Source organism: Saccopteryx bilineata, chromosome X (assembly GCF_036850765.1).
Source record: "Saccopteryx bilineata isolate mSacBil1 chromosome X, mSacBil1_pri_phased_curated, whole genome shotgun sequence".
NCBI classification, from domain to species: Eukaryota; Metazoa; Chordata; class Mammalia; order Chiroptera; family Emballonuridae; genus Saccopteryx; species Saccopteryx bilineata.
In genome coordinates this window covers 94,485,921-94,502,553 of record NC_089502.1, presented here as the reverse complement: position 1 = coordinate 94,502,553, position 16,633 = coordinate 94,485,921, and the positions used below count along the sequence as shown (strand labels likewise).

The 16,633-nt window shown below is 37.1% G+C and overlaps 1 protein-coding gene across 1 annotated transcript in view; it reads left to right on the top strand.

Annotated features, from left to right (window-relative positions):
- MAOB (monoamine oxidase B) overlaps positions 1 to 16,633 on the top strand; it is a 165,553-nt gene that overhangs the window by 70,435 nt on the left and 78,485 nt on the right. The window contains exons 2-3 of the mRNA XM_066249767.1: positions 1,444 to 1,538; positions 2,515 to 2,652. Coding sequence (XP_066105864.1) covers positions 1,444 to 1,538; positions 2,515 to 2,652 — 233 coding nt within the window. The remainder of the gene's footprint in view (positions 1 to 1,443; positions 1,539 to 2,514; positions 2,653 to 16,633) is intronic.

Genomic DNA, 16,633 nt, shown 5'->3' with positions numbered 1-16,633 from the left:
CCACATCTTATTTATCTACTTGCCTATTGATGGGCATTTAAGTTACTTCCGTATCTTGGTTATTGTAAATAACACTACAATGAACATAGGGGTGCATATATCTTTTTGAATTAGTATTTTGAATTTCTTCAGATAAACGCCCAGAAGTGGAATTGTTGGATCATATGGTAGTTTTATTTTTAATTTTTTGAAGAATTTTCATACTATTTTCCATAGTGACTATACCAATTTCAAGTCTCAGCTTTACAGTGAACAAGGGTTCCCTTTTCTTTACATCCTCACCAACAAATGTAATTGAAAACAAACAAATAAATAAAAGATTAAAAACTGAATAGATGATGTTTATTGTATATAAATTTATCTCAAGAAAGCTGTTTTTTAAAAAAGCTAAATTTATGGTGGTAAGAATATAGTGAGCATTCATTAAGTATTTTTGACTACATTAATAATTAAATGGATGAATGAATATAGTCATTTAATTCTTCAGCAATGGAATGGGAAATTAGGATTCCATAAGGGGTCAAGTTTTATGTCCTTGGTTTCGAAACTTTATATCAACCTCTCAATGTTTAATTTCATTGTAAATTCTAGGTCTTCCCTAGGTTTTGATGGTCCACTCTCCCTCCAACTTACTTGTTTTTTAGATTTACCCTGGAAATAAAGTCAGTGGTTACATTTGGTCCTAAGTCTGCTGGAGTTTATATATTTCTCTTAAGTGAGGCCTTGTGTTATCTGTGTTGTCTTATATATAATCACACAATTTATTCTTAAATATAGACATTTTAATATAGTAACCAAAACTGTTTTTTAAATATTTGAGACATTTACCAAAAATAAAATCCCTCTTGTTCTTTTTTTTTTTTTTTTCTGAAGCTGGAAACGGGAGAGACAGTCAGACAGACTTCCGCATGCGCCCGACCGGGATCCACCCGGCACGCCCACCAGGCGCGATGCTCTGCCCACCAGGGGGCGATGCTCTGCCCCTCTGGGGTGTCACTCTGCTGAGACCAGAGCCACTCTAGTGCCTGGGGCAGAGGCCAAGGAGCCATCCCCAGCGCCCAGGCCATCTTTGCTCCAGTGGAACCTTGGCTGCGGGAGGGGAAGAGAGAGACAGAGAGGAAGGAGGGGGGGGTGGAGAAGCAAATGGGCGCTTCTCCTATGTGCCCTGGCCGGGAATCGAACCCCGGTGCCCCGCATGCCAGGCCGACGCTCTACCGCTGAGCCAACCGGCCAGGGCCCTCTTGTTCTTTATACAAATAGCAGTTGGTTTTCTGACTTGGATTTTGGTTCTCTGTTTAGAAAACCTAACCACCTGTAAGTTAAATATAGTAGTAGGCTGTGTGCAAGCCAACGTGGACTTGTCTCATTGACTGTATCATGAAGAACTTATCTGGAATCTCTATAAGGTGTTTTATTATGATTTCTTATTATATTTTCTCTCAGGTATGGCAGCAGCCAAACTTCTGCATGATACTGGCCTGAATGTGGTTGTTCTGGAAGCCCGGGACCGTGTGGGAGGCAGGACTTACACCATTAGGGTAAGATGTTAAGGATGAGATAGACACATATGGGATAGAAGCTAAGTTTTTTTTTTGTTTTGTTTTGTTTTCTTGCTGAAAGTTTTGAATTTCATTTGATTCTTTCTAAGAGTGAAAATTATTCTAAAACATTTCCCACATCCTCTCTCCCAATTTGTTTCTTTTTAAATTCTTTCTTTACCTTTTCTCTTCTCACCTTGTGACACTTAGTACTGGTCCAGTGAATTATTGCACCTATGAATAAGTATGTGGAATATATCAGTGAATAAGGAAAAGATTCCTGCCTCTGTGAAATGTGTTTTTTGGGGGGTGGGATGGGGAAGGGGAGCTAGGCAATAAAAAAAAATGAAGAAACAAAAAAGAAAAACAAAAGGAGGGCCTTCTCTAGTTTCCCTTATAGGTACCCCGTTATGCTTGGACACATTCAAATGCAGGGAACTTTTCTACTCACTTCTCGTTCAAAGGTTTATCCTTAGTCATTCGATGTGAAGCTGATTCAAAACCATATAGAAAACTTGCTTTTGAATATAAGAGTAATTTCAAAGGTTCAAATTATGACCAAACATTCCGGGAAACTATCTTTCTGGATTGGCAAACCACATACAAAGTAATCGTTTCCTTTATTGTTTTTCTTCTAGCACTAGGTGCCACAAAGTTAGCCTCCAGTATTAAGTACAGAAAATTTATCAACAAGTCAGAGCTTATAAATTCAAGGTACTAAAAACCAAACCATGTTGTGGTATATTGTGAATGATGGGTGCAGAAGTCAATCAGTTTTCCTTTAAATTAAGATATTATTTATTAACTTAAATTACATAAATGGAGTTGAGAACAAAATCCAATTTTTTACAGATAAACAAAATGTGTCTATAATTTATGAAATGTCAATTTGCCTATTTCAGGGCTCTTTTTTTATTAAATCTTAGTAATAACATTTTCACAAATATTTATTTTTATTTTTTCTATGGGTAAACAGAACCAGATGGTTAAATATGTGGACCTTGGAGGATCCTATGTTGGGCCAACCCAGAACCGTATTTTAAGATTAGCCAAGGAACTAGGATTAGAGACCTACAAAGTGAATGAAGTAGAGTATCTGATCCACTACGTAAAGGTAAGCCTGTGCCAGCATTTGAAGGATTTGAAGGCTACTCTATGGGCATTTTCATTTATGAATTCTACATTGTTCCCTCAGAGAAAATTTTGCATCTCTGAATATATGTAAAATTATGAATTTTATAAGTGTATTTCAACCACTATGAGATTTTTTTTTACAATTATTAAAATGGAATTAAGAGATGATTCTCTACCAATTTAGGTAGGTAATTGACTAAGTAGTATTGCTCATTTGGTAAGAAGTTTAACAAAACTAATAGAGAAAAAGCATTTGTGATTAATTTATTAAACATTTTTGGGCTATTTTATAAAAACTTGTATATAGTTTTACAAATGCTGTTCTCAACTTCACATTATAAAAATATTTATAATATGTCTAATGTGGTATTTTGAAATTTTATCACTGTGTCCTATTTAACAGCTAAAATTACTCTTTTTGGAGATTTACATAAAAGTGGCTCAAATCCTAAATCCCGTTTCTTTTGGGGAAGCTCCATTGATGTTTCCAAGATTTCTCTTTTATACATGAATTTATTGGGGGTGATACTGGTTAACATAATTATACAGGTTTCAGGTGCCCGATTCTACAACACATCTCTGTATACTATATTGTATGTTTACACTTTCACACCAAGTCAAGTCTTTGTTCATAACTATTTTTCCACCCAATACTATCCTCCAACCCTCCTCCTCCCACTCCTTAGCAATTGCCGCACTATTGTCCATATCCAAGAGTTTTTATTTTATTTTAATTGTATTTTTTTGCTCCACCTTTTTTTCCCTTACCCAGCACCCACTCTGGACAACTGTCAGCCAACTCTCCATGTATGAGACCGTCTCAGTTTTGCTTGTTAGTTCCTTTTGAATAGTGGAATCCACATGAGTGAAATTATATGGTACTTGTTTTTCTCTAATTGGCTTATTTCTCTTAGCATAATGCTTTTCAAGTTCATCTATGCTGTCAGAAAAGGTAAGATTTCCTGCTTTTTTATGACTACATAGTATTCCATTGTGTAAATATACCACCACTTTTTCCACTCATTTACTGATGACCAGTTAGGCTGTTTCCAGATCTTGGCTATTGTAAATAACACTGCAATAAACATAGGGGTGTATATATTCTTTCGAATTAGTGCTTTGGGATTCTTAGGATATAGTCCCAGAAGTGGGATTGCTGGATCCATTTTTAATATATTCAGATAACACCATACTGCTTTCAATGGTGGCTTTATCAATCTGCACTCCTACCAACAGTGCAGGAGGGTTTCCTTTTCTCCACATCCTCCCAACACTTGTTTATTTATTGATGATAGCTATCCTGACAGGTGTAAAGTGATATCTCATTGTGGTTTTAATTTATAATTCTCTGGTGATTAATGATGATGAGCATCTTTTCATATGTCTGTTGGCCATATGTCCTCATTAGAAAAGTTTCTATTCAGGTCTTTTACCCATTTTTTAATTGGATATTTTCTTTTGTGGGTTTTTTTTTGTGTTAAGTTTTATAAGTTTTTTTTAATAAATCTTGGATAATAATCTTATGTTAGATGTATTAGCAGATATGTTCTCCCATTTTGTGGTTTACCTTTTCATTTTGTTGATGGTTTTTGTTGGTGTGCAAATATTTCTTAGTTTGATGAAATCCCATTTGTTTATTTTTCTTTTGTTTTCCTTGCTCAGGAAGATACATCTAAAAAATATTGCTACGGGAAATGTCTGAATTTTACTGCTTATGTTTTCTTCTATAATTTTATGGTTTTGAGTCTAATATTTAAGTCTTTAATCCATTTTGAGTTTATTCTTATATATGGTGTAAGAGAGTAGTTTAGTTTCATTTATTTGCATATACCTGTCAAATTTTCCTAACCCCATCTATTAAATAGACCGGGGGTCCCCAAACTATGGCCCGTGGGCTGCATGCAGCCCCCTGAGGCCATTTATCCGCCCCTGCCACACTTCCAGAAGGGGCACCTCTTTCACTGGTGGTCAGTGAGAGGAGCATAGTTCCCATTGAAATACTGGTCAGTTTGTTGATTTAAAATTACTTGTTCTTTATTTTAAATATTGTATTTGTTCCTGTTTTGTTTTTTTACTTTAAAATAAGATATGTGCAGTATGCATAGGGATTTGTTCATATTTGTTGTTTTTTTATAGTCCAGCCCTCCAACGGTCTGAGGGACTGTGAACTGGGCCCTTGTGTAAAAAGTTTGGGAACCCCTGGAATAGACTAACTTTATCCCATGGCATATTCTTGCCTCTTTTGTCAAATATTATTTGACCATATAGGTGTGGGCTTGCTATTCTGTTCTATTCATCTATATGTCTGTTTTTATGCCAGTATCATGCTGTTTTGATTACTATGGCCTTGTAGTAAACTTTGATATTAGGTAGCTTGATTCCTCCATCTTTGTTCTTCTTTCTCAAGATTGCTGTGGCTATTTGGGGTTTTTGTGTTTCTATATAAATTTTTGGAATATTTGTTCTTTTTTTGACAGAGACAGAGAGAGTCAGAGAGAGGGACAGATAAGGACAGACAGACAGAGAGAGTGATGAGAAGCATCAAGTCTTTGTTGCAGTACCTAGTTGTTTATTGATTGCTTTCTCAATGTGCCTTGACCTGCGGGCTACAACAGATCGAGTGACCCCTTGCTCAAGCCAGCGACCTTGAGCTCAAGCCAGTGACCATGGAGTCATGTCTATGATCCCACACTCAAGCCAGTGACCCTGTGCTCAATCCAGATGAACCTGCACTCAAGCCAGATGAGCCCACACTCAAGCCAGTGAACTCGGGGTTTCAAACCTGAGTCTTCCACATCCCAGTCCAATACTCTATCCACTGCACCACGGCCTGGTCAGACTGGAATATTTGTTCTAATTCTGTGAAATACACCATTGATATCTTGATAGGAATTACATTGAATCTGTATTTAGCTTTGGATAATATGGATATTTTAATGTTGTTCATTCTTATTCATGAACACAGTATATTTTTTCACTTGTTTGTATCTTCTTCAATTTCTTCTTTAGTGTCTTATAATTTTCAGAGCACAGGTCTTTTAAATCCTTTGTTAAATTTATTCCTAAGTATTATATTATTTTTGAAGTTATTGTGAATAATATGTTTTCTTGGTTTCCATTTTTGATCATTGTTGGTGTATAAAAATGCAACTGATTTCTGGATATTTATTTTGTATCTTGGTAGTTTATTGAATTTATTAATTCTAGTAGTTTTGGGGTTCTCTGCTCTGCCGGTACTGACCACAAGAAGTAGAATTTGTCTCAACTGGGTATGGTGCCTGATGAGATCTCCATTTGGATATGCTGCTTGTGAAGCTAATTCAATCCTGCTCTGATGTTGTCTGAAGCAGGCCACTGGTTGTGTTGATTCTGGGCCTCTTACGAAGACACCTGGTGCAAATTAATGTAAGACACTGCCTGTGACTGACCCTCAGTATGCTGTTTGGAGCTACAAGTGAACCATGGTTTGTGACTATCTCTGCTGGGCTCACGTGTATGCAGAAAGGACCAAGCTGCACTCCAAGGTCAGCTTTTACCAGCTCTGAGCCCAGGGACACCCTAAAGTTTGACTCTCACTCCTTCCCCTGCTGGCTGCCTGTTATGCTCAGTCACTGAAAGAGCCTCTGGTGAAGTCATGCTTATGGGGCTAGTGATTTCTCTTGAGAGTTATAAGTTGGTCAGGCTTCAGGGAAGGTAGTGGGTATGGCACTCACCCCAGAGTCACAGGTTTCAGTCTCTCCAGGGTTCAGGCTCCCTGAACTCAGAAGGGTGGAGCCACTTGAAGTCAAGTGGTTGGCACCTCTGGAGCCCAGAGTATGTGTCTGTGACAGGTAAGAGGGTGTTTCTACTGAATATCCCAAGGAGAGAAACACCAGTCAGATTCACAAGAAAGTATAGGAAATGGCCCCCACCTCGAAGCCAGACAACTGAGTCACTGTTTCCCCTGAATTTTTCCAGACCTCTACTCCCTGGCCAAAGTCACTGACTTTTCAGCAGGGCTTTTTGTCTGGAGAGTGGGTTGTGAGGTAGTCTTGATGATAAGACTATTGTAGTCTCCCTGGATGAAGCTATATGGAAGGGATCTCCTCAAGATTTCTGTGAGTTTACTAGGTCTCACATTCTCATGATCATTTGTTGCTTATGGTTCCTGCCTCCATGGTACCTATGCTCATCTACATCTCATGGCCTCTGACTTTTTTCTACCCTTTGCTCCATGCCAACGTGGGTTGAAAGTCCTTGTGATTTTCCTCAGACCACGCCAAGTATTTGTGTACGGCATAAATGACTGAAATTTTGAACAATGGGAAGGAGGTTAAATTGTAGAAACACAAACAGCTGAGAATTGAATATTATACATTCTAATTCTAATGAGCCCTTATACTTATGCACATCTAGGAATTTTCCACTGGCCACGTTTCTCTGTGGATTCTAGTCTCCCACCATGTTTCTGGTCTTCAGACTCTTCTTATATCTTACTGATCTTTGTTTACCAGCATTTGGTTTAAAAAGTCATTGATGCTCTCTGACAAGCTAAGGTTCACTTACTCTGGCACCCTCACTTACAGTTCCACAGAAAAACTGGCAGAGATTTTAAATTTAAATTTTCCTTTCTTCCTTATTTGCCTCTGTAGGTGGAAGTGAGCAGTATAGACATATCCCTTACTTGTAGGAATCATCCCCTTAGGAGACAGAAGAAATTAACAATACTCAGTTTGATTCATATAACAATGTTGACACACTGACACATATATTATTTGTGAGTGATAATATTAAGAAGGACAGATAATAATAGATCATACATTATGAATCATTTAATAAAACAGGAAATCAAAATCTATTTAATTTGGAATAATATGGGTAAAAGATTTTCTTAATTTATAATAACAGTTTTGGTTGGACTTCAGATTTTATTTTATAAGTCTTTTTACTTTGGTTTCATATGTCTGGCAGAAAAAAGACACAATATTTATTAATGATAATGTAGCATAGTGATAGTGCAATTTGTTGAACACCAATTATCAGCACCTAGTAAACATCTTTCATTGGGTTCCTTGCTTTTAAATGTAGGTCACATTGACTGATTTTTTTTGTCTTCCTTGTCCTAACATGTAAGACTTACAGAGACTTACTTCTCAGAACACTGGGATCTCTTTTAGGTTTCTCCAGACAAAGGAGGTGACTAGAGTTTATATTCACTTTTCTGTCTTTATGTATGCAGTGTTTCTTGGCAGTCAGGAGCTATGGTCGGGATGTTTGTTTTTCTGGTAATCTTATGGCTGACATTAAGTTCCTTGTTTGGAAAGGGTTGCTTACAGTCATCACTTGTGCAAATGATGTTACACAATACTTTTTCATAGTGATGGCCAAATGTGCTGCTTTCTCAGAGTATTTCAAATAATGTAGGTACCATTACAAAAATACAAACAAGCAGTATTTCTGATTTGATGCAAGGTAAACACATATGCTAATAGTGTTGTTTATAAAGCTTAAAATAGCTGCCATTGCTTTTATAACAAAATAAAAGCATATTTATTGTAAAAATGTAATTAGAGAATATGGATAAATAAAAACTAACAAAACAAAATTAAAAAATTCCAAAAAACCAAAACCAAAAAAACCCCTCCATAATCTTATCTAGGGAAAAGTCACTCTAAAATATTTTCTTGGTTTATACATGTTTCATGTTCCTGTATTGTTATTTTCTGACCTCTGCTGGAGGAAATGAGGAATATCAATATACTTAAAAATATTCTATGCATATGTACATGCATATGTGTACATGTTTGATATACTAACTTTAATAAATTCTCACTAATGAGATCATTAAAATACTAATGAGGACATGAAACAAAGATTTTTTTCAATCTTGATAGTAGTGCTGATTTAACCCTCCCATAGTCTTATCTAGCTAACAGTTACATAATAATAATAAATAATGATAAAGTCCTTATAATGATAAAGTCCTTATAGCTAAGAAGTCCTCCCAAAACTAAATACTTGTTCTCCATCATCACTGCATCACATGTGATTGTTTTCAGTTTTGGCCTGTAAAAAAGCATCTCAGATGGCTGCATCCATTTATAGAATTATTGACCAGAACTATGACATCTGTCTTCTATTCATGCTAAAGAATGTAGTTCAAAAATTTCTCTTCATTTTCTTGTAGGCAGTATTTCTGACATTTGGACATTACTATCTATTACATGTTTTAATAACTACTGTTTTGAAGTGTAGACTACAGTTTATACAAATATATAGTATATTTGTGTCTTATTTCTTCAACAGACTTGCATGTATTTCTTAACCGAGAGCCTGAGAGTATGAAGTATGCTTCTTACCATATTGTCAGATTCTGCTATTTGAATTAGCTTGTTCAAGGAATCTGCATTTTAGATTTTTTTACATGATTATTAATGGAAGACAGTTTTATATGCAGCCTTAATAACATTAGAAGAATGAACTTGGGTATGCTTCTCATAATTGATACTAATGAAATGGAGTTACCCACAGAAAGGAGAGGATACAACATCTCATGATCAGCTAGATACCTAAAGGAAGGGTGTCTTTTTCAAGAAATGATGACGCTGGTATATCTAGTTCTCTGGTATTTGTAGGAGAAATACTCTGCCAATAAGGTATGTTCATGCTAGCTTCATAACAGAAATCCCTAGTGTACTGTGATGTGTACTCTTTAGTCTCTGTTTCCTATCTGATAGAAATGTTTGCATTTACTGAGTGACATTCATTTTTTTAAAATTTTTATTAATTTTTAATTTATTGTGATTACATGGATTCAAGTGTCCCATTGAATATAACTCCCTCACCCCTACCTCTGTGTCCCTTTTATACCCCCTTGGCCCCCCTCCCCCTATCTCCCTTCCCCTTCCCTCTAGGATTTGCTGTCCTGTTATCTATATCTCCACGTTATGTATATATAGTTTCACTAATCCCTTTACCTTCTCTGATTTCTTCCCCTCATTCCCCTTCCGTCTGACTGCTGTCCCTCTGGTCCTTGTGACCCTGCCTCTGCCTCTATTCCATTCCTCAGTTCACTTTGTTCATTTGATTTCACATATATGTGAGATCATGTGATATTTTTCTTTCTCTGCTTGGCTTATTTCACGTACCATAATATTCTCCAGATTCATCTATGCTGTCACAAAAGATAAGATTTCCTTCTTTTTCATGGCTGTGTGGTATTCCATCGTGTATTTGCACCACTGCTTTTTAATCCACTCATCCACTGAGGGACACTTGGGCTGTTTCCAGATCTTGTCTATTGTAAACAATGCTGCAATAAACATGAGGGTGCACATCTTCTTTGAATCAGTGGTCTGGTATTCTTAGGACATATTCCTAAAAGTGGAATAGCTGGGTCAAAAGGCAGTTCCATTTTTAATTTTTTGAGGAAAACCTATACATTTCTCCACAGTGGCTGTACAAGTCTGCATTCCCACCAGCAGTGCAGGACACTCTTGCCAGCACATATTGTGCGTTGTTTTATTAATGAGCGCCATTCTGACAGGTGTGAGGTGGTATCTCATTGTGGTTTTAATTTACATTTCTCTGATGATTAGTAACGTTGAACATTTTTTCATCTGTCTATTGGCCAACTGTATGTCCTCTTTGGAGAAGTGTCTATTCAGTTCTTTTGCCCATTTTTTTTTTCATTTTTTCATTTTTCTGAAGCTGGAAACGGGGAGAGACAGTCAGACAGACTCCCGCATGCGCCCGACCGGGATCCACCCGGCACGCCCACCAGGGGCGATGCTCTGCCCACCAGGGGGCGATGCTCTGCCCATCCTGGGCGTCGCCATCTTGTGACCAGAGCCACTCTAGCACCTGAGGCAGAGGCCACAGAGCCATCCCCAGCGCCCGGGCCATCTCTGCTCCAATGGAGCCTTGGCTGCGGGAGGGGAAGAGAGAGACAGAGAGGAAAGCGCGGCGGAGGGGTGGAGAAGCAAATGGGCGCTTCTCCTGTGTGCCCTGGCCAGGAATCGAACCCGGGTCCTCCGCACGCTAGGCCGATGCTCTACCGCTGAGCCAACCGGCCAGGGCTCTTTTGCCCATTTTTTAATTGGATTGTTTACCTTCCTGGAGTTGAGTTTTAGAAGTTCTTTATAAATTTTGGTTATTAACCCCTTATCAGACGTATTGGCGAATATATTCTCCCATTGTGTAGGTTGCCTTTTTATTTGTTTATGGTGTCTTTTGCTGTGCAAAAGCTTTTTAGTTTGATATAGTCTCATTTGTTTATTCTGTCCTTTATTTCACTTGCCTGTGGAGATAAATGAACAAAAATATTGCTACAAATGACCTTCATTTTTAATACTACCGTAGATCTATCTTATATTGCTAAAAGCCTTGTTGGTGAATAAAAGATGTGATTCCAAGCTATATTGGGATTTAATTATCACTTGGAAAAATTATTACTTAAACTCAAATCTGTATAATTTAGAAAGTGTTTTCCTCACTTCTAAAATACTGATGCAGTTGTTAGTGCTTAACAATTATTGTTAAGCATCTACTGAAGTTTTTAATCTGTTTTACAAATAATTATGCTAATATCTGCTAGCATAGTTTAGAAGGCAGCTGTTTAAATGCCTTGGAAGTGACTTGGCCTGACCTGTGGTGGTGCAGTGGGTAAAGCGTCAACCTGGAACACTGAAGTCGCTGGTTTGAAACCCTGGGCTTGCCTGGTCTGGGCACATATGGGAGTTGATGCTTCCTGCTTCTCTCTACCTTCTTTCTCTCTACCCTCTTTAAAATGAATAAAGTCTTAAAAAAGGGAGTGATTTTTAAAAATTGTTCCCTTTTAGATAGTATCTTAAATTAAAAATAAAAAGACAAAAATTAAAAAAAATTCCTAAAGAACATTGCTATATGTGGACTTACAACTCTTCCTCTTTCATCTACAGTGTGCATTTGTTTGCATGCGGACATGTATATATGGTTTTTCTGTGTTTTTTATTTTATTTTAAATAAGTTGAAGAAAATTCTGAAGTTTGGTGCAGTTTAAACTATCAGCAAATAAAGTTTCTCTGATTCGGAAGCTTTTATCAATCTGAAATTTGGAGCTAAAGTTTAATAAAGTACACATGAAACTGCTTTAGTCCTGAAGGCTGAACTATTAGGTAAATGTAAAGATGTAGCATGATTTAATATTAAGAGTTCAATTTTATACTGCTAATAATTTCCAAACTTCAGATATCTAGGGAAACTGAGAAAAAGATGCTCTGATCTTAGTGGGATTCCCAATGGGCAAAAGCCAAGCTCATTGTCAAGGTCACTTTTGTGTTGTATGTGGTCAGCCTCAGTGTTTGAAGAGGCATCTGAATGAGGAGACATCCCTCACATATATTGCCTACTTGTTGCTGCTACAACTGCTATTGCTCAAACAGTTTCATGGAGGAGGCAGCATTTGGCACATCCTCTCAGTTTGCTGTGAACTCTGAAATCCTGCTGAAAATACAAGTACATAAAAAAAGGACATAAATGCAGAAAATGGTGGGAACTAAATCTATTGATTAGACTAGTTCAGTGAATTTCTTGGAAGAGATCACAGGAGCTAAATTACCTCTTGGTATTAGGGAACAGCAACAAAATTGAAGCCAAAATATTGATAAACAAAATATTCAAATTATCATTGCCTTTGGCAAACAGAAATTGTCTTGTCACGCAGGATGTCAACATATCTCAGAAATCACACCAGAATGGACAGTATTCTTTAAGCTCTTAATATGTCCTTCTCTACACCTCTACCTTCAAATTTGTTAATCCAGGGAAGCCTAGATCAAAAAGTCCAGGATGCACTTGTTTCTTTCATGATGACAGAAGTCTCCAGGAACAGGTTAGACAAATGCTTATAGTTCACCCAGGAACAGCTGACCATTTTACATAAACTTCCCACATGCCATACAGAGCTCACTGGCTCCAAGCGTCTGCCCTAGCTGAGATGAACTTCATGAACTTTTTCTTCTGCTCCCACCCATTTCATTTCTTATTTGTTGGAAACAAATAGGTCTTATTATCATGAGAAATGTTTTTTTCCAAAATAAATGTGGAGAACAGTAATATTCTCTTTAGCAAGTGAAATCCACTCGTCTAGTCATATTCTGAAGCTTATGTTAAGTTATTCTGAAAACCAAAGTGCTCATTGTGTTTTTAACAAATACAGTGAGGCTCTGGCCCTCTAGCTCAGTTGGTTAAAGTGTTGTCTTGATATGGTTAGTATGTTGTCTTGGTTGCAGGTTCCATCCCCAGTCAGGGCACATACAAAGATCACTCAATGTATGCATAAATGGGTGGAACAGCAAATCGATGTCTCTCTGTCTCTCAAATCAGTAAATAAACATTAAAAAAAGAAAATACAGGCAGATTTTTGGCATTCAATAATTTGCTGAAAATTATACCTTCAATGGCTGGATTTGGAACAATATTTTGGTACATTATATGAATTTATTCTCAATCTCCAAGATTTCCATTTGGAACTTAAAATATGAAAAACTCAGTAAACATATTCTCTGTGTATAAACACACATCTGGATAAACTTAACAATGAATAAAGTAGGTAACAGAGATAATTTTAAATTATGCTGGAAGCTGATGGTAAAGAACATATAGAATTCAGTTACAATGCTGAAATGCTCTAAAGGAAACAGGCCTGTAACTTAAATCTTGTGCAACTTTTACAGCATTTGTGTCATCATGGGGTATGACCAAAGAAAATAAAATGACAAAGGCTCAGCCTACCAAATTAGGATGGCTAATAAGGGCAACTGTGTAACAGGACAAAGAGCTTCAGCAGAATGCCATACCAAGGGATTGGCAGGAAGTACGAGATGGCTTAAACAATATTAGCTTACCTTGCCACTCTCTAAGTAGCAGCAGCCTATGGAAAGGCTTAAACATGATTACATGTCTGTTCAGCATAGAGCCCATGCCTTTCTCTTGCTTCTGCTGTAATCAGAAAATAGTAATGAGTGACATTATTTTGGTATGAACTTCTAGAACCTTATGAATGCTTTCACACAGGGCATCTTATTTGAGCCTCACAAGTATGAGTTCCTAGTTCTTAGAACTTATTTGGTTGTGAACTAGAAGTTTTTTCCTCATTTATCAGATTAGAATATAAAAGCTATAAAGAGATTAATTACATACAGCAGGAAGCCATGGGATCAGAGCATGAACTGAGGTCTTCAGGTACCAAGAATACACCATAAAGAGCTCACTGTCCCCTAGATGGGAGGCTTTCTGTTATTTCCTTCTGAGCCCCAGCAGCTGGCTTGCCTGCTTGCCTTCTTACCAAATGTATTATCTCACATCTTGGAAAAATTCAATTCAAGATCTTTTCCTTAAAATTTTCTGCAATTGACTACAGTTATTCCACTGGTTCCTTGCCAAGCCCTGTCTCCTTATTATTTTCCTGATTACACCCAAAAACATGATTGAAAGTAGAATGAATAGTGTTCTGTTATCTGTAATTCAAGATTATACACATAAACACATAAACATATATAGCATATTTTCTTTATATTTAATTCTTGGATTCTTATTATTGTATTTTCACATAAAGAAAGTTTTTAGGTCTGCTTTTCACTTGTGAGTATTTCACCAATATTTTCCAATGTTCTTAAAAACTCTTTGTTGATACCATTTTAAATAGATACATAAATTGTATTAAAAGAAAGCTATAATATAGTGGTTTTTTGCCAATCAGTTACTATTAAGCATCTACACTCTATTCAAATCATCGAACATTTATTGAGTATCTAATATAAGTTGCTACTATACAAAGCACTGAGGTAAATAATTGCATTTGAGACAATTTGGGGTACAGTTTGTTTGAGTTTGTGGAATAAAAGATTATCTTCTCAGTATAAAAATAAACAAGAATAGGGAAAAATGACTGAATAAAATTACCCCCACCTAAAAAATATATTCCCATGCCACAGTTAAGTCAGGAAAAGACAGAAATCTTATAGATCATAAAATTTGAAAATTGATAGCAAGGAAAATTTAAGGTTTCGAATCTTGGTTGCTCAATTCCAGAGCTATATCATTGTTAAAAGCAAACATAGTACAAGTAAAAACCAACAGTCACTAACATTCCAACAGTTTCTCTTAGAGCTTCAAGGTTGGTAAGTACTTGGTCTGCCTTTGAAATAATTCAGGTAAAAGTTTTGCCAATGTTTTACCACTTTCTCTGAGATGGGCAGAGCATTGGCCTCAGACAGGGGTTGCCAGGTGGATCATGGTCAGAGCACATGTGGGAGTCTGTCTTTCTATCTCCCCTCCTCTCACTTGAAAAAAGAAGAAAAAAAACAGCAACAAAGACTCAAATATATTAATGATTTTATGATCTTTTGACTTTATGCTACATGGCTCTTTTAAAAACAAATATATATACGGTATATTTAATTTGAAGTTCAGCACTTCTTCAGTTCACTTCAGTTTTTTTTCCAATTAGATAAAAATACATTTATGTCAATAAAAGAGCAAATATAATATGATTAAATTCTCAGATATTTGTATTTCTTTCTTGCCTTTTCTTCTCTCCTTCCATTCCTCCTTCTTTATTTGTTGCCTTCCTCCTCTTTTTAATCATCCATTTGTTTAGTTGTTCATTCATATCAACCATTCATCCATCCATTCTTCCATCTGCCTCTTTTGTAGATCCTTACAAAGAGGTCTGGAATGTCATGTACCAAATATTACAGATATATTTTTTAAACCTGGTGGATGGTGAAATTGGTGGTAATTTGTTGCCTTCTTTGTATTTTTTAGTCCTACTACAACTTTTTTAATAGTGACTCTCATTTTTATTTTTAAAAATGTAATTAGACAGAAGTTAGGCTGTGTTTCCAGCAGATCTGTGTAATTCTCACTTGTCTAGGCAGTAGATTCCCGATTATTGATCTATTAACAATAACCAAACTGTTTCCAGCCAGGCTTAGTGACTGAGTTTAGACAGTTTAGATCCTAAAGCAGCTGTTCAAATGCATACTCTCAAAGGCTCTTATCCTTGTATTACTGGGCTGCAGAATTTCCCCCCTGCCTGATTCATATACTACACACACATACACATAGACATGTGCACATACACTTCATTGTTGACTTTTTTGTGTGTGGCCTTGGCCATGTTATTCATGCTTTTTTTTTTTTTTTGTATTTTTCTGAAGCTGGAAACGGGGAGGCAGTCAGACTCCCGCATGCACCCAACCAGGATCCACCAGGCATGCCTACCAGGGGGCGATGCTCTGCCCATCCAGGGTGTCGCTCTGTCGTGACCAGAGCCACTCTAGCACCTAGGGCAGAGGCCAAGGAGCCATCCCCAGCACCTGGGCCATCTTTTGCTCCAATGGAGCCTCAGCTGCGGGAGGGGAAGAGAGAGACAGAGAGGAAGGAGAGGGGGAGGGGTAGAGAAGCAGATGGGTGCCTCTCCTGTGTGTGCCCTGGTCGGGAATCGAACCCAGGACTTCCGCACACCAGGCCGACGCTCTACCACCGAGCCAATCAACCAGGGCCTATTTATGCTTTTTGTCTTGATTTCTTCACCTGCAAAAGGAGGATATCTGTACCTTTCCTGCTTTATGCTTTGAACTTTTAAAGAGGAAAAAAGATAATGAAAAAAATTGATGAACATTATTCTCACCAACAAGGCTTCTATGGCACACTGAAGATACTAATAATGTTTTGGTAGGATGGCTAGAGTCTTGTTTACTCTTCTGTTGAAAACAAACATTCCTAATAACTTTGAGGATTCTTACTACTAAGTAAGAATTTAAAGGACAGGGTACCAGGTAACACTTTAGAATTCTTTTCAAAAAGAACCAGGCCATAGTATTCTTATACACTGAAATAATATTCCTCCTGCTCTTTTTCTTCTTCTTTTTTTTGTGACAGAGACAGGGAGAGAGAGACAAAGAGAGGGACAGATAGGGACAGACAGACAGGAAGGG